This window comes from Onychomys torridus, chromosome 9 (assembly GCF_903995425.1).
Source record: "Onychomys torridus chromosome 9, mOncTor1.1, whole genome shotgun sequence".
NCBI classification, from domain to species: domain Eukaryota; kingdom Metazoa; phylum Chordata; class Mammalia; order Rodentia; family Cricetidae; genus Onychomys; species Onychomys torridus.
This window is the reverse complement of record NC_050451.1, coordinates 33,668,903-33,688,146: the sequence shown is the minus strand read 5'-3', so window position 1 is coordinate 33,688,146 and position 19,244 is coordinate 33,668,903. Positions and strand designations below refer to the sequence as shown.

Below are 19,244 nucleotides of genomic sequence, written 5' to 3'. Positions count from 1 at the left end.
CTCAGGTCATCAGGCTTGAGTGGCAAGCGCTTACCCCTGTGAGCCATCTCTGAGGCCTTTTCATTGTAATCTTAATGATTAAGGTTAATGCACATCAAACCAAAGCTGAGCCACAGCAAAGGAACTGCATCAGCCTCAAGCCTCATGAAAGGCTTTTGTGTAAACACTCCACCTGCCATCTTGCAAACAGTTAGAAAAACATCACAGTGGGGGTGGGGGAAGCGACAGTCGCTCACTTAGAACAATGAGCATGAAATAAATTTGACCGTTTAACGTGTCTCCTCGTGTCTACAATAATTTATTCGTGTTTAGAGTAAACGTCTTGCACTGCCTCCTCCTGCCTGAGTGGTGAAGATTATGAGATCTAGGGACAGCTAGTTCTCAAGTCTGCAGTAACAGACTTTCTGTCAAAAAGACACCAAAGGAGGCTGTGGGTTCTTCGACTTGGAACTGGTGCCATGTTTATGTTTATTTGTACATGCTATTCCAAGCCAGATACTGACTGAGGGTAAATCTCTCAGCTGTGAGGCAGCTTGTTGTGAGACCTGGTTTCATTGAAGGGGCCACCAGGACTGACGCTCTCCTATGAGGGTGTAGAGGGAAATTGGCTTTTGACAGTTGTATTTCGATCTCATCTTCTATATTAAAGTGCTTAATGACAGGAAAAAGGAAGGATGGCTTGATGGCTCAGATTTTATGTGTGCATTTCAGAATCCCTGAATACAGAAACTTACTCTGCTTTGTAGAGAAAGGCGGCCGGATAGGAAGCCATGAGCACTGAGAACATGCAGTAGGGCCAGCCATCACGGGTTAGCTTCAGGGTACTCTTCCCAACCAGCTTGGCAAAGTAACAGAAGCCCATTTCAAGGCAAAGAATTTTGAGGAAGATAAGGAAGCTCATAATCACAAAGATTCTATAACCTAGACATTAAGACAATAGCTGAAGGCTGGAGAGATGGCTCAGTGGTTAGGAGCATTTGCCATTCTTCCTGAGAACCCAGATGCAATTCCCAGCACCCACATGCTGCTCACAACTGTCTATAACCCCACATCCAAAGGATGCTGTGACCTCTTCTAGCCTCCAAGGGCACTAGGCATGCATGTGGTACAGACATACATACATGCAGGCAAAACATCCATTCGTGTTTAAAAAAATAAAATGAATTAATATAGTTTAAAAACCCAAAACTCAATAAATGTTTGATTTTCAGCCCCATCATTAACTAACTTGGAAAGTGTTCCAATATGAAATGTCCCCTCCAAAATTCAAGTATTGCCAGGATGATGGTATTAAGAGGTAGGGCCTAACTGGGCGGTGGTGGCGCATACCTTTAATCCCAGCACTCGGGAGGCAGAGCCAGGCGGATGTCTATGAGTTCGAGGCCAGCCTGGGCTACCAAGTGAGTTCCAGGAAAGGCGGGAAACCCAGTCTCAAAAAACCAAAAAAAAAAAAAAGAGGTAGGGCCTTAACGGGCTGATTAGTCCATGAGTGGGGTTAAGGAGCTTCAGGGCTATAGTTGTAGCTCAGTAGTACAATGCTTGCCAAGCCTACATCAGGTCCTGTGTTCGATCCCCAGGACCTAACAATAATACTAATAATGTTTTTAAAAGAGGTTTCAACCAAGCTGTGATTCTCCCTTTTCCTTCCCATCTCTCTCCATGTGAAATAAGAGAAGGCCCTCACCCAACCAGATGGCAGCAGCTTGATCCAGGATTCCCCACTTTTTCTATTAATCACAATGGCTGTTCTTTATCAATAATCATATGTCAGGTATTCAGTTATCATAGTACAAACAAGCAAAAACAAGACTGTATGGACAAATAGTTTAACACCATTAAGCCCCATTTTCCTCAACTTTAGAAATGAAGATGAGTATCTACCTTGTTTGCATTTTTCTGAAGTCAAATGAAATGTTGATAAGGCACGTGACCCACAGAGAGCATTATCTATTGTAACTGTCACCTCTTAAAAGAAGCAGAACTGGGGGCTGGGGATTTAGCTCAGTGGTAGAACACTTGCCTAGCAAACGCAAGGCCCTGGTTTCGGTCCTCAGCTCTGGGAAAAAAAAAAGAACCATAACTGGAGGTCTTCACTGGGTGGAGCCAGATGGTGACTATAGATCTGGGTCAGCAGCAGGTAGTACTGAACACGTCTTCATTAGATAAAGCTATTGGGCTGCTTACATGTCTGCTTCCGGTCTCACAGCCCGCCTCCTGGATGACTTTGCATCCGTTCTGGCTTCTGGAAGAGCATCAGCTTATCATTCTGGTTCTTAGTCTGCTATCATGAAATGCTGGAAGGATCGTAAGGTTTTTACCCCTGGTGGCTCAGATGCCATTCCTTGGTCCAGTAGATAATTAAGTTGATTGGCGTGTACAAGAACATTTCAGCTGACCTCCCTCGGTGATGCTGGGCATGACCAGCAGGTGGGTAGGCTCTATAGACAGATGTATTTGCATACTTCCTGTATAGCCTTCCTCATTTCTATGGTTTTCAATATGACCCATGTTTTCCACTCACTGAAGCTTCCTCACTGACCTCCATGTCCGTCCGCTCTTTCTTATACTCCATTCCATTTTCTTATGGCCAAAATAATCATTTAAGAGGAAGCTCAGTGGGGTTGGGGATTTAGCTCAGTGGTAGAGCGCTTGCCCAGCAAGCGAAAAGCCTTGGGTTCAGTCCTCAACTCTGGCAAAAAAAAAAAAAAGAGGAAGTTCAGTTATTTTTTTCTTGTGGTTCTATCTGCATTGGCTTCATACTGGAGCTACACAAAAAGTCCATGATCTTGCAGTGATCTAAAAGAACTCTGTGACCTTCTGTCCCTGTCCCTTCCCCTCACCTTAGCAGCAAGTTCCGTCTTCACTGCTCTTCTTCCAGGCTTAACTACTTTGCACAACTGAAGTACAAACCTGAAACTCACAGAAGGTCTGTAGTGGGGCTTATGCAATCCAAGCCGCTGCTCCAGGCACAGTGCTTGGGACAGCATCCTGGAATGCTGTAGGGCTCCTGCTAAATCTCGCTGGTAACATCCCCTCTCCTAGTAAGTTCAAACTCTCCTTCTCCCAGAATGACCTGAGCAGACAGCTGTAACCGAAGCTCAGCTGTCTGGCTCTCTGAGATCCGTATCACGTCCCTGGAGGTCTGTGACATCTACTCTCCACGCTGCATTTCTTGTCACGGCCTCAATACAGGTGACCTATTACTGCTCTCCAAAAGGCCCCTTCTCTTTCTTCTGGGTGTAATGTCCATCTCTTAGAACACCCAAGACCCTGCTCATGACACCTTCTCAAGGAAGCACTTCTTGATGTCTCCAAATACACAGATTTTTTTTTTTCTCCTGAAGTAGAAAATCTAAGACAAACCCTCTGTTATCCATCTTTGAATTCTTTGGTTTTTAGCTCAGTACCTAGATATTCAGATATGCAACCTTGCCAGAAATAGAGCCTGTGAGTTAACAGCCTCCCCTGCCATGGGGCAGCTGGGCCCTGGTGTCTGTGGGTGCAGACAGTGAGAAGGGAAGCAAGTGGCAGTAAGAAAACACCAAAGTGGGCACTACAGGGCAGGCATCTTTGCTTGGGTTCTTTAGGAGGGTTGTATGGTTGTTTGTTTGTAAGACAGGGTCCCCAGGCATGGTGGTTCACACCTTTAGTCTTAGCACCAGAACTGGGTGATTCTCTGTGAGTTCAAGGCCAGCCTAAGCCAGTTCATAGCAAGTTCTAGGACAGCCAGGACTATAGAGAGAGCCTGTCATTCATAGATAGATGAGTGATAGGTAGGTAGGTAGATAAGTAGGTAAGTAAGTAAGTAGGTAGGTAGATAGACGATAGATAAAGGCAGGGTCTCACTCAGTGGCCCAGACTAGCATGGACCCACTAAGAAACATTAGCTGCCACATCCATCTTCTACAAGGCGGATGTCTTTTTAAAAAAGAAAATAAAGACCTGAAAACTAAATTGACCCAGAGATGACAGAGAGCAGTGTGTGTGCGCACACATGTAGACAGGAAAGAGTTCCGTACTATTGCTTGCTAAAATATCGTATCAGGTTTGCTTTAATTGCATGGTAATGCCTTTAAGAACAAAGGTAATTACATGATAACTTGTGTTACTACTCCCACATTATCTCTTAATAACTATGTAATTAACTTGTCACTACCGTACAGTGTGAAGTTTGATACTACTTACATATAAAAAGCATCGATAACTTCAGTGAACAAGCTGGAGTGGGGCCAGGGACAAAGGCAGTCTGAAAAGCAAATGATTAATTAGATCCTTGTACCTGTCCAGAGAACTAGAACCAAAGCCACAGCGCAGAGCTGCAGAGCTGCAGAGCTGCAGAGCTGCAGAGCTGCAGAGCTGCAGAGCTGCAGAGCTGCAGAGCTGCAGAGCTGCAGAGCTGCAGAGCTGCAGAGCTGCAGAGCTGGGCTCGATGCTGTGGCTTTCTGAAGAGAGTGAGCATGCACCAGAGGCTGCTGAGACAGTAGAGCAAGGGCCGGGTTGGGTATAATACAGAAGCCCTGTACTGTCGCTTCTGTTGGGGGTGGGGGGGTGTCTTTTTAAGTAAACACAGTGGGGGGTTGTCTGGTTGTGGTTGTTGAGACACGGTCTCACTGTGTCTTCTAAGTTAGCCTGGAACTGGACCTTCTCGCTCCCTCAGCCTCCTAGGGACTAGGATCACAAGCATGCACCACTCTACCTGGATCAAAATAAAAAAATAAAAATAATGGAAAAACCAGCTAGATGAGGCGGCAGGCACCTATAATCCAAACCCCTGGGAAATGGAGACTGAGGGACCAGGAGTCTAAGGCTATATAGTGAGCTTGGGGCCAACCTGGGCTACATGAGATCTTGTCTCAAAACAGAGGCGATCCTTACCCCTCATTGCACCAGCATCTCGAATTTGTATGTGTGGCACACATGCCAAAGATGTGCAGCACCCAAGTCTGACTCACAGCGGGTGAGATGAAAACTAGGGTGGCCACTTGGGAACTAGTCTGGCAGTTCCTTACACACTAAACATATGCTTGCCATACGATCCGGCAATTGTGTTCCTTGGCTGCCCAAATGAGTGGAAAACTTATGTCTGCACAAAAACCTGTACACAAATGTTTATAGCAGCTTTACTTATAAATGACAAGACTCAGAAGCAACCAAGATGCTCTTCAGCCTGTAGGTAAATGAATGAGCAAGCTGCGATGCATGTGGTTAGCCATGATTGAGCCGATACGCAGAGATGGCTCAGTGGATAAGAGCACTGGCTACACTTAAGGAGGACCCGAGTTTGATTCCCAGAACATGGCGGGTCACAACCATCTGTGACTCCAGCGTCAGAGGATCTGACTCCCTTTTCTGGCCTCGAAGGGCACCAGGCTTATGGTACATAGACATATGTGCAGGTAAAACACCCATACACATAAAAACAATAAATCTTAAAATAACTTTTTAAAAAATGAAGAAGAAATGAGCTAATGGAGGCCGGCAGGATAGCTAAATGTGTCAGCGTGCCTGCCATGGAGACCAAAGACTTGAGTTCAATACCCCAGTCCTGCTTGGTGGAAGGAGAGAACTGACTCCAGCAAATTGGCCTCCCCCTCCACATACTTGCCATGACAACACATCTACCTCCACACTAGATAAATAAACGTAATAAATAAATAAATATTGTTAAAATAGTCAATTTTATGTTACGTATCTTTTTCAAGGTACAAAGGTATCTTAGAAGCCAGGTGTGGTGGTGCACACCTTTAACCCCAGCACTGGGGAGGCAGAGGCAGGTGGATCACTGTTAGTAGAGGCCAGCCTGGGCTACAGAGCAGCCAGGGCTGCACAGTAAGACCGTATTGGGGGGAACTTAGGCTGTTTGTTCACTCACATTATGAAGGGATTCTTTATCTTTCTTTAATAGCATATACATTAAACAACTTTATATGGTCTTTAAGACTAATAAAGATGACTTTTTGAAGGTCCCACTTATAATTGATTATGCAATATCTGTAATTCATCTTGGCTGGTTTTTAAAAATAGATTATTGAAAAGCTGATACTCTCCTGGGGCCAGAGGTCTCAGCTTTTATCAGCATCCAGGTTTTCCTCATCAAAGCAAATGAGTCTTCAGAGCCGTTCTTCTCTTAGAAGGAGGGTGCCCGCACTTAGCTTCACAGAACATTCCATCACATATGTTTTTCTCACAAAGATCATAGCAGGAAGAATGAGGAAAACAGATGTTGCTCATAAGGCTTCTAATAGACGTGTTTCCATTGTAAGCCGATCCCCCTCTGAATCTGGAGTCTGCTCCGTTCACTGTGCGGGCCGAACATTTCAGTCTCATAGTTTGGCATGAGCTTATATTGACCTTCGCCTGTTACCTGAAATCTCTGTGATAAAAAATACTCTTGAGAGAATGACTTCACATTCTTCCAAAGACATCATCCTATTAACCAAATTAATTCTCTTCTGTAATTGGACAAACTTTCTTTATCAAATACAGAGCGTTTTCTGGGCCTTGGAGTTGGGGGAAGCACATAAATCTGGTGTAATGATCTCTACAGGTCATTGTACCACAGCTTCAAATTAACCTTCAACTCCACCCTGCTCCCTGTGCTGCCCAGGACCTCAGGGAAGGCCTGCAGAACAGTTTCTCATTATCCTCAGTTCTGAGCATTTGAGCTCAGCAGCAGCTCAGGTACCCCTGAGGGTAGTAGCACAGGTTTTTCTGGTTTTGTCCTATCTTACTTGTAACTACACTTTTTTCCTTCCTTCTTCCCTTCCTTCCTTCCTTTCTTCTATGTTTTTATGGCTTTATTGTAGTATAATTGTTTTATTGTAGTATAATTGACATACAATAAAATACACATTCTTAAGTGCAGTTTTATAAACTTTGAAGTATGATATGCCAGTCCTATGAGCATCTCAACCATGCCTGCCCTTAACCCTTCTTTCCTGCCCATCTCATCCATTTGGATGGCCTCCACTTGGGAACTTTCACAATAAGGCTGCTGGGAAGGTTCATTTACAAGTCTATACATATCTGCATTCATTTACATTGGGTAAATAGCTAGAAATAAAATGACTGAGTCATATAGTAGGCTAATTTAACTTTTTATAATGAGATTTAATTTTATTTTATATGTATGAGTGCTTGCCTGCATGTATGTCTGTGCACCACATTGTGTGCCTGGTGCCCTAGGAGGCCAGAAGAGGGCTTGGATTCCCTGGAACTAGAGTTACAAACTGTTGCAAGTTGACATGTGGGTGCTGGGACTGGAACTCCCGTCTTCTGCCAGAGTAGTCTGTGTTCTTAATGACTGAGCCATCTTTCCAGCCCCAAACTTAACTTTTTAAAACACTGATAAATCATTTTCCAAAGTGGTCTTGGCATTTTACATTCCCAGGAGCCAGTTAGATGGCTTACTGGGTACAGGCATGCACTGGCAAACCTAACAACCAAATTCAGTTCCTGGAACTCTCGTGAAGGTGCAAGGGGAGAACCGAACCACTCACCCACTGTGGCATACCTTCCCCCACACACATCATACTCAGGCAGTGATCAGTAAAGTCTCCTTTACATTCCCTGAGTCAGTATGCCTGAGGCTTGGGAGGGTGCAAACCCTCACGAAGGCTGCATCTGGGCTGTCTCACTCTGTCATTTTGTCATTTTAGTGACCATGGTGGCGTTGCTGCACTCGGCATATATATTTGGCACGTGTTTCTCTTGGCTGGCTTTTTTTTTTTTTTTTAATTGAGTTGTTTCTTGTTACTAAGGTACAAAGTGAGTTTGATGAAATCCAAATTATTGTGTCTTCTGTAAATGTTTGCACTTAGGAATGGGGGTTGTCGCAGTAGCAGACCCAAGCTACAAATGAAGGGGTAGGTAGGTTACAGGGTCTGGCAAAGGTATGGCGCAGTCCGGCGGTGTTCTCTGGAGAGCTCTGCTCGGTCTACCTCCAGCGTCCAGGGTCCCAGAGCCAAGAGAGACCTCTCCTCTCCATCCTGGGTCTTCAGCTTCCTCCCTCAGCCCCGCCTTGTGGGCGTGACCATTACCGAAGCCTCAGTGGGGGTTGGAACTTCCGGGCCAAGGCTGGGATGGCTACACACTACAGTGAGGACTGAACCTCTCGCAGGCTAGAAAGCTTTCTACTACTGAGCTGTGTCCCAGGCCTTCACCCCGTTTCTTTTCTTTCTTTTTAATTCTGTTTCTGAGTTTTGAGGCAGGGTCTTCTGACAATGCTCAGACAGGACTCCTGCCTCAGCCTCCCTGGAAGCTTGACTTAGATAAAGCCAAGTTTCACCGGCTTCCTGTCAGCTCTCGATTGGTGCTGCCCTGAGTGGGTGACAGGTTCTGCAGAGCTGATGGCAGCAGGTCTCAGCCTGCTAGTGCTCATTCTCCCCGTCACCCGGGTTTATTTTCTGTTCCTTCCTGTGGCCTTGTCGTTTGCAGTGGCTGGTCTTACCCGACTTTCCCAGACATATCCCTAGGTATTTAACTGTTCACTGTTAGCTGTAAATGCTACCTGTGTACATGTGTGTGCACTGGTGTAGCCCTTCAGCTGATTTTTTTTCTGTTGGTGTCTTCCAGCCTTACTGAACTCTGTAGTTCTGGTAACAGTTTTCTAGATTCCATGGGGTTCTTAGAGAGATGCATTTTGCATATGTGCAGGTTTTTTGTTTGTGTTATTGTTTTGGTTTTTGAAGTATAGTCTCCTGTTTCCCAAGATGGCCTCAAACTTCACTGAGTGGCTGAGGATGACCTTGAACTCCCATCTTCTTGCCTGCAGCTCCCAAGTGCTAGGATTGAAGGTTGTGCTACCCTGTCATGTCAAAATGGACTAGGAATTCTACTCCTTGGCATTATTGATACCATAGAGTGCTTAGCAGTGTTCCTGCCTCAACCCACCAGATGGACATTTCCAACTGTTTTTAGAGGGAAGAGATGAGACAGGGTCTCACTGTGTAGCTCTGGTTGTCTGGAACTCTCTCTGTAGACCAGGCTGGCCTCAAACTCACACTGCCTCTTTGGGGTGGTACACGGTGGGCTTATGAAGACAAGAGTGATCTGGGATCTTCTCTATAAGAAGCTCTTTCTGAAACAGGGTCATGCTGTATAGTCCTAGCTGCCCTGGAGCTCAGAACTACCTGCTTCTGCTGGGATCGCCAGTGCCCCACCCCCACTATGGCTTTTACTTACAGTAGCCACAAGGCTGGCCAGGCGAAGTGACCTCTGACAACCTGTGTCTCTCAGAGAAGTGACCAGTTCACCTGATGTGGAAGATCTGTGATTTAAGCTATTCTTAATTATCCCATCTCATGTGCCAAGTCCATAGTGACATCACTGCTCCTCCGGGATTCATACTGGCCTTCTCTGTCTGTCTGTCTTGTCAGTCTAGAAATTTATTTGTTGCCGGGCGGTGGTGGCCCACGCCTTTAATCCCAGCACTCGGGAGGCAGAGGCAGGCGGATCTCTGTGAGTTCGAGGCCAGCCTGGGCTACAGAGTGAGATCCAGGAAAAGCGCAAAGCTACACAGAGAAACCCTGCCTGCCAAGTGCTGGGATTAAAGGTGTGCGCCACCATGCCTGGCAATGTGTTATCTTTTTTTGTTTGTTTGGTTGGTTGGTTTTTGTTTGTTTGGTTGGTTGGTTTCTTTTTTGTTTTGCTGTTTGTTTTTCAAGACAGGGTTTCTCTGTGTAGCTTTGCGCCTTTTCTGGATCTCACTCCATAGCCCAGGCTGGCCTCGAACTCACAGAGATCCGCCTGCCTCTGCCTCCGGAGTGCTGGGATTAAAGGTGTGTGCCACCACCCCGGCAGAGTATTATCTTTATGTAACTGTCGGACCAGTCTGGTGCTCAGCTGGAGAAATTAGTGGTTTTCATTGCTGCCTCTGGAAAGAACACCTTCATAACAGGTGTTCTCTGTCTCTCTGTGTGTCTGTCTGTCTTTCTGTCTTTCTCTGTCTCTGTCTCTGTCTCTGTCTCTGTCTCTCTCTCTCTCTCTCTCGCTGTCTGTCTCTCCTGTCTCTCTGTCTCTGTCTCTCTCTCTCTCTCTCTCTCTCTCTGTCTCTGTCTCTCTCTCTCTCTCTCTCTCATTTTGTTGGTTTTGAAACAGACTCTCACATAGCTCAGGCAGGTCTTGAATTCACTCGGGAACCCAGGGTGACTGTGAAACCCTGCCTGCCGCTCCTGCCTCTGCCCCCGAGCGCGAGCCTGCAGGTGCCCACCGCCCTGCCTGACCGCACTTGGCATCTCTGAGACCGTGGCGTTTTCTTGGAACCGCTCTGTACTAGGGGTTCCAGTAAAGAAGGAATCCACAAGGAAGGGGAGGGAGTTAAACTGTAACTCGATCAGCAAAGACCCCAAGAAATGCATCTCTCCAGAGCTTGCCTTAAACCTCCTCTAGGTGAGAAGCACGGTGCTGCGTGGTGTGTTTCTTACTTCTTTCCTCTGACTAAATGCCTGCGCGAACATCGGGGAGGAAGGGTTTGTCTCTCACACCTTCAGAGGCTGCCGGAAAGCAAAGCAGTTCACAGATGACCGCCCGGAAGCGGAGACTCTCTGCACTGCCGGCTTCCTCTCCCCTTCTTACTCCACTCAGGCCCCAGCTACCTAGGTAGTGTCCCCAAGCGGGGTGCGTCTCACTCCCGTGGTTACCAACATGCTTATGGGCAGTCCAGACGGACTCTCCTAGTACGCCATCTCCGTCCATCAACTTGACAGTCCAGATTAACCCTCACCGTGAAACTTAAGAGTCCTGGGTGACAGTTGAGCTCCTGATATTTCTAATCTATCACACAACCCTTAGGTTCTCTCTTGTCTGTTCTAGGGTTCCTCTCTCAACTGGTCTATGACAAGCCTCTGACGGAATGCATCCGCGCGGGCCACTACGCAGCAAGTGTCATCATTAGACGGACTGGCTGCACCTTCCCCGAGAAGCCGGACTTCCAATGATGGAGAGCTCAGGCTGGGCCGCACAAGCTGCGGTGAGCACGTCCTGAGCGCTCCTGCCATAGGAAAGAGTAACTTCTCCGCTGTCTCTGCCAACCATGGTTCTCATTAATTTAGAGGGCTCGCTACTGCACCTAGAACCGTTAGTCTCTGAAATCCGGGGGGAAAATGGTTATTTCCATAGTTTGTTAGCGCCTCTTAAATGTCAAACAGGAACACAGCATTTCAATAGAAACTTCTGTTTCATTTCTGATTGTTTGTAAATTCATCAGTATTTAGTAAATTGATCGTTTTTTTCTTTTTCTTTTTTACATTTCTGCTTTAAATACAGGTGCAATTTAATATAATAGACTTTTTAAAGAAAATAATGCTAACATCATTCTTGAGCTTTTTATATGAATATATTTAATTTGGAAGTGTGTATGCACACACATCATATATAGAGAGAGATATATACCTGATAACTGGTCAAAGAAGGTACAGAAATGTTTGTCACACCAAATTATTGCACATAAGCTCTTCAGTGTGCTTCAGACATATGATGGACTTGGGACAACTGATTCCCCCCAACATTTGCATTATGATATTTGAATCATAACCTTGTGCTTCCTGATGGTACTCTGTAATTTGATACAAAAAAATTGTCGTATAGGAATCTTTTCTGTCTTGGCTTATGCTCAATAAAACTAAGGAAGAAATTGTTATTTAGTACTGGGCCCTATATGATTTTATTGATGGGATGAGGGAAAGAAATTAGCACATTATATATAAATATATGTGTGTGTGTGTGTGTGTGTGTGTGTGTGTGTGTGTGTGTGTGTATACATACATGCACGTTATAAGAGAGCAGTGAGCATTGTATTTGGTTTGTGTTTTCCTTTCAGGGTGACGTGTGGGAGTGGAATTGCTAGATCATATGTAAACTTTTTCTTTTGAGACAGGGACTCGTGTAGTTCTATCTGGCCTGGAACTCACTCTGTAGACCAGGCTGGCCTCCAACTCACAGAGATCCACCTGCCTCTGCTTCACCACTCCTGGTCATATGTAACGTTTTTGAAGGAACCACAAAAACTTCCCCAAACAACCACAGAGCTTCCCATCCCCTCTGGCTGTGATAGCTATAATCCTAGCACTTGGGAAGCTGAGATAGGCAATCACAAGCTCAGGGCCAGCCTGCGCTACTTCATAAAAGCCTGTTTCCAAAACCAAAAGCATGTTTTTATATTTACAGAAGTGTGTTACACTCCCAGCTTCTCCACACATTTAATCCGACACTCATCCCTGCCTGTCCTCACAGTGACAGCCAGCCTACTGAAGGAGCTATGTGTATGAGGGTATGCATGTAGATTAAGGTGCAAGCATATGCTTGTAGAGGGCAGAAGTCGGCCCCAGGTGTCTTCCATGCAGTGCCCACCTTGTATTTGAGGCAGGATTTCTTCTTGGCCTAGAACTTGAATGGCCCAGGCTCTAGGGATCTGCCTGGCTCTGCCTCCCCAGCACTGGGGTCACAAGCACACAGAACTGTTTGCTTTTTGATGAGGAATTCCACATTTATACTGCCTCACTGGGGACCAAGCCTCCAGCAGGTGAACAAGAAAAGCCAGAGCACGATGTGGTTGCAGGGCTCAGGTAATTGTGGTAGACATGTTGAGGAGCCCCAGAACTGTTTCCTGGAGTGGCTGCACCCCTTGAGATTCCTAATAGCAACACAAGGTTCCCACTTTGCACACATCCTCACCCACAGACACTTGTTTTACATCTTAACACCCATCATAGTGGATATGAAGTAGTTTTCCCTTGATTTCCCTAATGACTATTGATTTGGGCATCTCTTCACATGCTGTCAGCTCTGTATGTTACCATTCGGCCTGATGTGTTTTCAGATCCTTTTCTGATTCTGTAAGTGAGGAATTTGTCTTACTATTAAGTTGTATTTTCAGTATGTTCCATATGATGACTAAAACTATTTTCTCCCATCATATAAGTTGTCCTTTCTGTTTCTAGAGGTGGTGTGTCCAGCATGCGTGCAGTGTTCAGTCAGTGCAGGCCAGTTGTGACTGTAGCTTTTCCATTTTTGTTTTCTTATAGCCAGCTTTCTCTGTGCAGTCCTGGCTGTCCTGGAACTCACTCTGTAGACCAGGCTGGCCTCAAACTCCGGGATCTGCCTGCCTCTGCCTCCCCAGTGCTGGCATTAAAGGCGTGCACCACCACTCCTTGGCCAAGTCAGAATATTTACTTCTGCATTTTACCCTAAGACTTAAGAGCACTGGCTGCTCTTCCAGAGGACTCAGATTCAATTCCCAGCAGCCACATGGCAGCTCACACTGTCCGTAACTCCAGTTACAGGGAATCCTATGCCCTCTTCCAGCCTCCACGGGCAATACTCATAATTGGTAAACAGACATACTTGCAGGTAAAAGACTCATACACATTAAATTAAAAAAAAAAAAAAATTTAAAGAGCAGTTGAGAAATGTAAGTATGTGGCCATCATGTGTCTTCAGAGCCCTCAGTTTAGTGCAGAAACCAGCCTGGTTCACATAGCCATGGATGTTATATATATATATATATATATATATATATATATATATATATATATATATATATATATGTGGGGGAAGGGGTGAGCCTATGGTTTTTAAAACTATCACACTTACCTGTCTTGCTTCAGCAGCACACATACCAAGATGAATGATACAGAGAAGAATAGCATGGTCCCTGTGCAAGGATGATGCTAATTTGTGAAGGACTCCATATTAATAAATATATATTTTATCAAATGTAAAGATATATGTGTGTATTTACCTTTGCTAGGTAACACTGAATTCTGTAAAGTAGCTCCAATAGCCAAAGGACTTCCAAGCCTCAGTGGCTTCACCCTGAGGCCTTCCAGTAGTCACCAGACCACTGTTCCCTGCTCTATCCATGTCATCCCAGTTTCAAGGCGTCTGATCACTACTTCAGGAACCAACAGACAAAAGCCAGCTTTCCAGGCAAATGCCACTTAACGGTGTGTCAAAATGCAGCCGTCTCAAGTCTTAGATCCACCAGATGAATTTAACTGAGCCTGATATTAGGGGTTTAGGGGTGTAAGCTGAAAGCGCAGTGTCCATGTAAGTTTGGGGTGTAATGGTGTCTGTAATTTATTTTCTCCACAAAGACAAGACTGACTCCTACTCTCCTTTCAAGGGAAGGGTGATGCTGGACCGCCGTGTGTGGAAGATAAAGAAATGAGAGCTTTGAAAGGCTTGGTAGTTCCACAGGGATGCCTGGCCCTAATCCCGGTAGCCTGTGACATGTAACATGGCTGCAAGGACACTGTAGATCTATTGAGGGAGTCGGACCCTAAAGTAAGAGTCCACTGGACTCTGGGGAGCCTTGGTCTAGTCACACCAGCCTGACAAAGCAGAGGGCTTTCCCTAGCTGGAAGCAGCAGAGGAGGGCAGGGGAAACCAGAGGGACTGGAAGTTCAAGGAGGACCTCCGTGCCACTGATGGCCTCAGCGCTGTAGGCCATGTGACAGGGTCTACAGGAGATCGAAATAGCTGAGAGGGTCAGGCCAACAGTCAAAAAGGAAGGGGGCTGCAAAGAACAGTCTGGCCTCCACCCTGAAACAGCTAGCTAGTCTTTCTCCAGAGCCTCTGAGCAAGCAGAACCCCGCTAAGGGCGGGGCAGTTTCCTGAGATCCCAAGGGGAGTACCTACCACCTTTGAAAGATGGAACCTCAACACAGCAAGTATTTGAAGATACCTCTACAGGTGGCCATCTGCAACCAGCAAAAAAAACAAAGTCCAGGGACCCTAGGAAGTTATAAAGACTGGAGGCCTGCTGTGGTGGCACACACCTGTGACCACAGCAGGAGACTCAAGTTCAAGGCTAGTTTGGATTACACACCCAGGCTGTGGGGAGAGAGAGAGAGAGAGAGAGAGAGAGAGAGAGAGAGAGAGAGAGAGAGAAAGAGAGAGCGAGAGAGCGCTGTCATATCCCCAGTGAGGAATGGAAACAGCAAGTTTAGAGCAGAGAGACACCATTGATCTGTATTAATAGAAACGACCTCACGCCGTGTGGTGGTGGCATGCACCTTTAATCCCAGCCCTCGGGAGGCAAAGCCAGGCAGATGTCTGTGAGTTCAAGGCCAACCTGATCCACAGCTCGAGATCCAGGACAGGCACCAAAACAACAGAAACCCTGTCTCGGAAAAAAAATAAAAAATATTTTTAAAACAACAATAAATGGGCTCTCTGTGTACATACGTGTGTGTGTGTGTGTGTGTGTGTGTGTGTGTGTGTGTGTGTGTGTGTATTTGAGGGCGGGGGTGCTCAAAATATGGCCAGGTTGCTAGAATGCTGGCATGCACAAAGCCCTAGGTTTAATCCCCAGCATCACTTAGACTTGGATGTGGTGGTACACACCTTAATCCCAACACTTGGGAGGGAGGGGGACAGGGATCAGGAGTTCAAGGTCATATTCCACTAGGTGAGTTCAAGGCCAACCTAGGCTACATATGACCTTGTTTCAAACAAGCAAAGGGAATAGTTTTACATTTTTGCTTTGTTTTGTTTTTGGAGACAGGGTTTCTCTGTACATGTAGCTCTGGCTGTCCTGGAACTCGCTCTGCAGACCAGGCTAGGCATGTGCCACCACTGCCCAACTTTGCTTTGTTTTTGAGATAGGATCTTACCGTGTATCCCTGGCTAATCTAGAACTCAATGAAATCTACCTACCTCTGCCTCCTGAGCACTAGGATTAGAGTTGTGCACCACCACACTCAGCTTCATTATACACTTTATTTTATTTTTCTGAGACAGGGTTTCTCTGTGTAGCCCCGGCTGTCCTGAAACTCACTCTGTAAACCAGGCTGGTCTTGAACTCAGAGATCCGCCTGCCTCTGCCTCCTGAGTGCTGAGATTAAAGGCGTGCACTACCATGCCCTGTGCATTTTATTTTATTTTATTAATTGGGACAGGAGAGATGGTTTAGGAACTAAAGCAGTTTCTGCTCTTGTAGAGGACCTGGGTTTGGTTCCCAGTAGCTCACAGTCATCTGTAACTCCAGCTCCAGGAGATCTGATGCCCTTTTCTAAGCCTCCTTAGGCACCAGGTGCACACATGGTGCAGAGACATACATGTAGGCAAGCACTCATGCATATAAAATAAAAATAATCTTCCCCAAATTATTTCTTCATTTATTTGCTAGAGAGGGTATACATCTGTACAATGACCTACTTGTGGGGGTCCAAAGACAACTTACAGAAATCCATTTTCTCCTTCTACCATGTCAGATTCCGAGGTTGAACCCAGGTCAGGCTAGGCAACAGGCTCCTTTACCCACTGAGCCATCTCTCTTGATGACCCAGGGTTTTCTTTTTTTTCTTCAATAAGCATTAGTGTTTTGCCTGCATGTATGTCTGTGTGAGGGTGTGAGGTCCCCTGAAATTGGAGTTACAGTCAGTTGTGAGCTGCCATGTGGGTGCTGGGAATTGAACCCAGGTCCTTTGGAAGAACAGCTGGTGCTCTTAACCTCAGAGCCATCTTTCCAGCCCCGATGACCTAGGTTTTAAATTTATTATTTAAAGATGTATTCTCTGAAGGCAGAGGCAGGTGGATCTCTGAGTTTAAAGCCAGCCTGGTCTACAGAGTGAGTTCCAGGTCAGTGATGGATAAACAGACCAAGAAAAAACTAATTTCAATGAATGTAGGTATTTTGCCTGCATTTATGTATGTGTACCATGTGTGTGTAGAGGTCAGATGAGGGCAATGAATGGGAACTGGAGTTACAGATGGTTATGAGCCATCAGGTAGGTGCTGGGAATCAAACGCTGGTCCTTTGCAAGAGTAGCAAATACTCTAAACTGCTCATCAGTGTCTCCAGTCTCCCATGCTTACCAACGGGCTGCTGTGTAAGTCACAGTCCCTGGATAGGATGGAATACCATGTTCAGAAATACTACATTCTACCTCAGTAAATATCAAAAGGTTTAACTGATGGAACTATCAATTCTGACCTGGAGTCAAACCAACCTCTCCACAGTGTGTGCCCTAGGACATTGTTTGACCCCTCTACAAGGCAACTCCTATTCAAACCTTAGAGATTCAGAAAGGCTGTTTACATGGAGTGTAACAATTGTTCCATGAGAGCTCACTGATTTCAGTTCATTATGATGGATACTCAGTCTAGCTGTCAAAGATGCTCAATGCCACCATCAGTTAATAAATATCTTTGGTTTGGTTTGGTTTGGTTTGGTTTTGGTTTTGGTTTTGAGACAAGGACTCTATGCAGTCCTGGCTGTCTGGAACTCACTCACTGTAAAGACTAGACTGGCCTCAAATTCAGAGTCTCACTGGCCTCGGCCTCCCAAAGGCTGGGATTAAAAGCTTGCACCACCGCACCCAGCAATAAGTGTTGCACAATCTTTGTTTACACTGCAAAGATGTGTCTTTGCCAAGTCACCCCCCCACCCCGAGGGCTTTTTTGTTTTTTGTTTTGTTTTGTTTTTTCGAGACAGGGTTTCTCTCTGTAGCTTTGGAGCCTGTCCTGGAACCAGGCTGGCCTCAAACTCACAGAGATCTGCCTGCCTCTGCCTCCTGAGAGCTGGAATCAAAAGCGTGTGCCACCACTACCTGGCACCAAGGCCCCTTCTGATTGGTTTAATAAAGAGCTGAATGGCCAATAACTAGGCAGGAAGAAGTTAGGCAGGATTTCTGGAGACAGGACTCTGGAAGAAGTATGGCAGAGAGGTGAGGAGATGCAGAGCAAGCCAAATGTGCAGGAGGAAAGGAAACAGCCATGAGCCATGTGGCAGGACATAGATTAATAGAAATGGGTTAATTTAAATTATAAGACCTAGTTAAGAACAAGCTGCAGCTGTAGGCCAGGCTTTCATAATTGATAAGAAAAGAAGTTTCTATGTTGTTATTTGTGAGTTGTCGGCCTACAAAAAAGCTTGGTACAAATAAGCATCTATGTGAGTCTGCTGGAGTCCAGCCCCGACATGCTCTCACCTTTTGAAGGGTTCTTGGGTGGAAGAGAAAGGAATGAGGAAATATTAGAAAGATAGAAAGAGACGATAAGAAAGACAGAGATTCAGGATAGCCCTGGGTCAATACCCAGCCACTCAGAGCTTTATTCAAAAGGTCTTTATATAATATGACAAGGGGAAAGGCAAAAGACCTACCCCTTGCTAGATCAAAGTACACCGGGCAGCCACACGTAGACCCTTCCAAACACCTGGTAACCACGCCCCAGGCCAAATCATCTCCTGCTGGGTAGAGCAAGCTCAGATTCCCGGACTCTTGAGTAAGGTCTCACTAGGAAACCTTGTGGGCCACCACAAGCATCTTGGGGGGAAAAAGTTTGATGAATATGATAAGTTATCTGAATAAGAAAATTGTGTTTAGATGGAAGAAGAGATGTAACCATAAAGCAACAAAGCTTTGGATTCTGTGGCTTATTAATGTCCCCTAGGAGGGATGCCTAAAAAGAATCTGTGTGTGTGTGTGTGTGTGTGTGTGTGTGTGTGTGTGTATGTGTGTGCGCGCGCGCGTGCGTGGCTTCTGTTGCTTTCCACTTTTTCTTATTTTATCCTTGTTTTTGTTTTTCTTTTTTTTTCCTTCTTATTTTATTCTTAAATTTATGGATACAGGTATGTGCCAGCATGCTTGTACGGGCACCACATGTGTCCTGGTGCCTGCAGAGGTCAGAAGAGGGTATCGGATCCCTGGAACTGGAGTCACAGATAGTTGTGAGCCACCACTGGGTGCTGGGAATGAAACCCAGGACTCTGGGAGAGCAGCCAGTGCTCTTAATAGCTCCACCATCTCTCCAGCCCCAAGATTCTGTTTATCTTAGAGTTTAGCAGCTGTTTGTGTTTCTCTGTGTGAGTAAATACATGTGTGCATGCCCTCAGACACAAAAGAGGGCTTCAGATCTACAGAGCTGGAGGTACCGGACTTGTGAGTGACTCTACAGGTTCCTAGGAACTGAACTGACCACACCCTTGTACCGCTGAGCTATCTCTGCAGCCCCTCTACCTTATTTTAATTTATTTTATGTGTATGGATGTTTTGGCTGCATGTATGTCTGTGTAGCGTATGTGTGCCTGGTGTCTACAGAAGGCAGAAGAGGGTGTCTCACAAGTTGTCCTCTGACCTCCATGAGCATGCTGTAGTACACACACACACACACACACACACACACACACACACACACACAAAATAAAAAAATAAAATAAAAATAGACCAAGAGGTAGTGCATACTTAATCCCAGAACCTAGGATTCAGAGTTAGGCATATCTTTGTGAGTTCTAGACCAGC

General features: G+C 45.7%; 1 protein-coding gene and 1 pseudogene across 1 annotated transcript in view; both read left to right on the top strand.

The window, feature by feature from the left end:
• The window catches only part of Adk (adenosine kinase), a 418,246-nt gene extending 406,911 nt beyond the window's left edge, over positions 1–11,335 (top strand). Inside the window, exon 11 of the mRNA XM_036199883.1 lies at positions 10,813–11,335. Within this exon, the coding sequence (XP_036055776.1) occupies positions 10,813–10,937 (125 nt within the window). The 3' untranslated portion in view covers positions 10,938–11,335. The remainder of the gene's footprint in view (positions 1–10,812) is intronic.
• A 2,260-nt stretch (positions 11,336–13,595) lies between these two features.
• LOC118591652 lies at positions 13,596–13,694 on the top strand (annotated as a pseudogene).
• Positions 13,695–19,244: the final 5,550 nt, after the last annotated feature.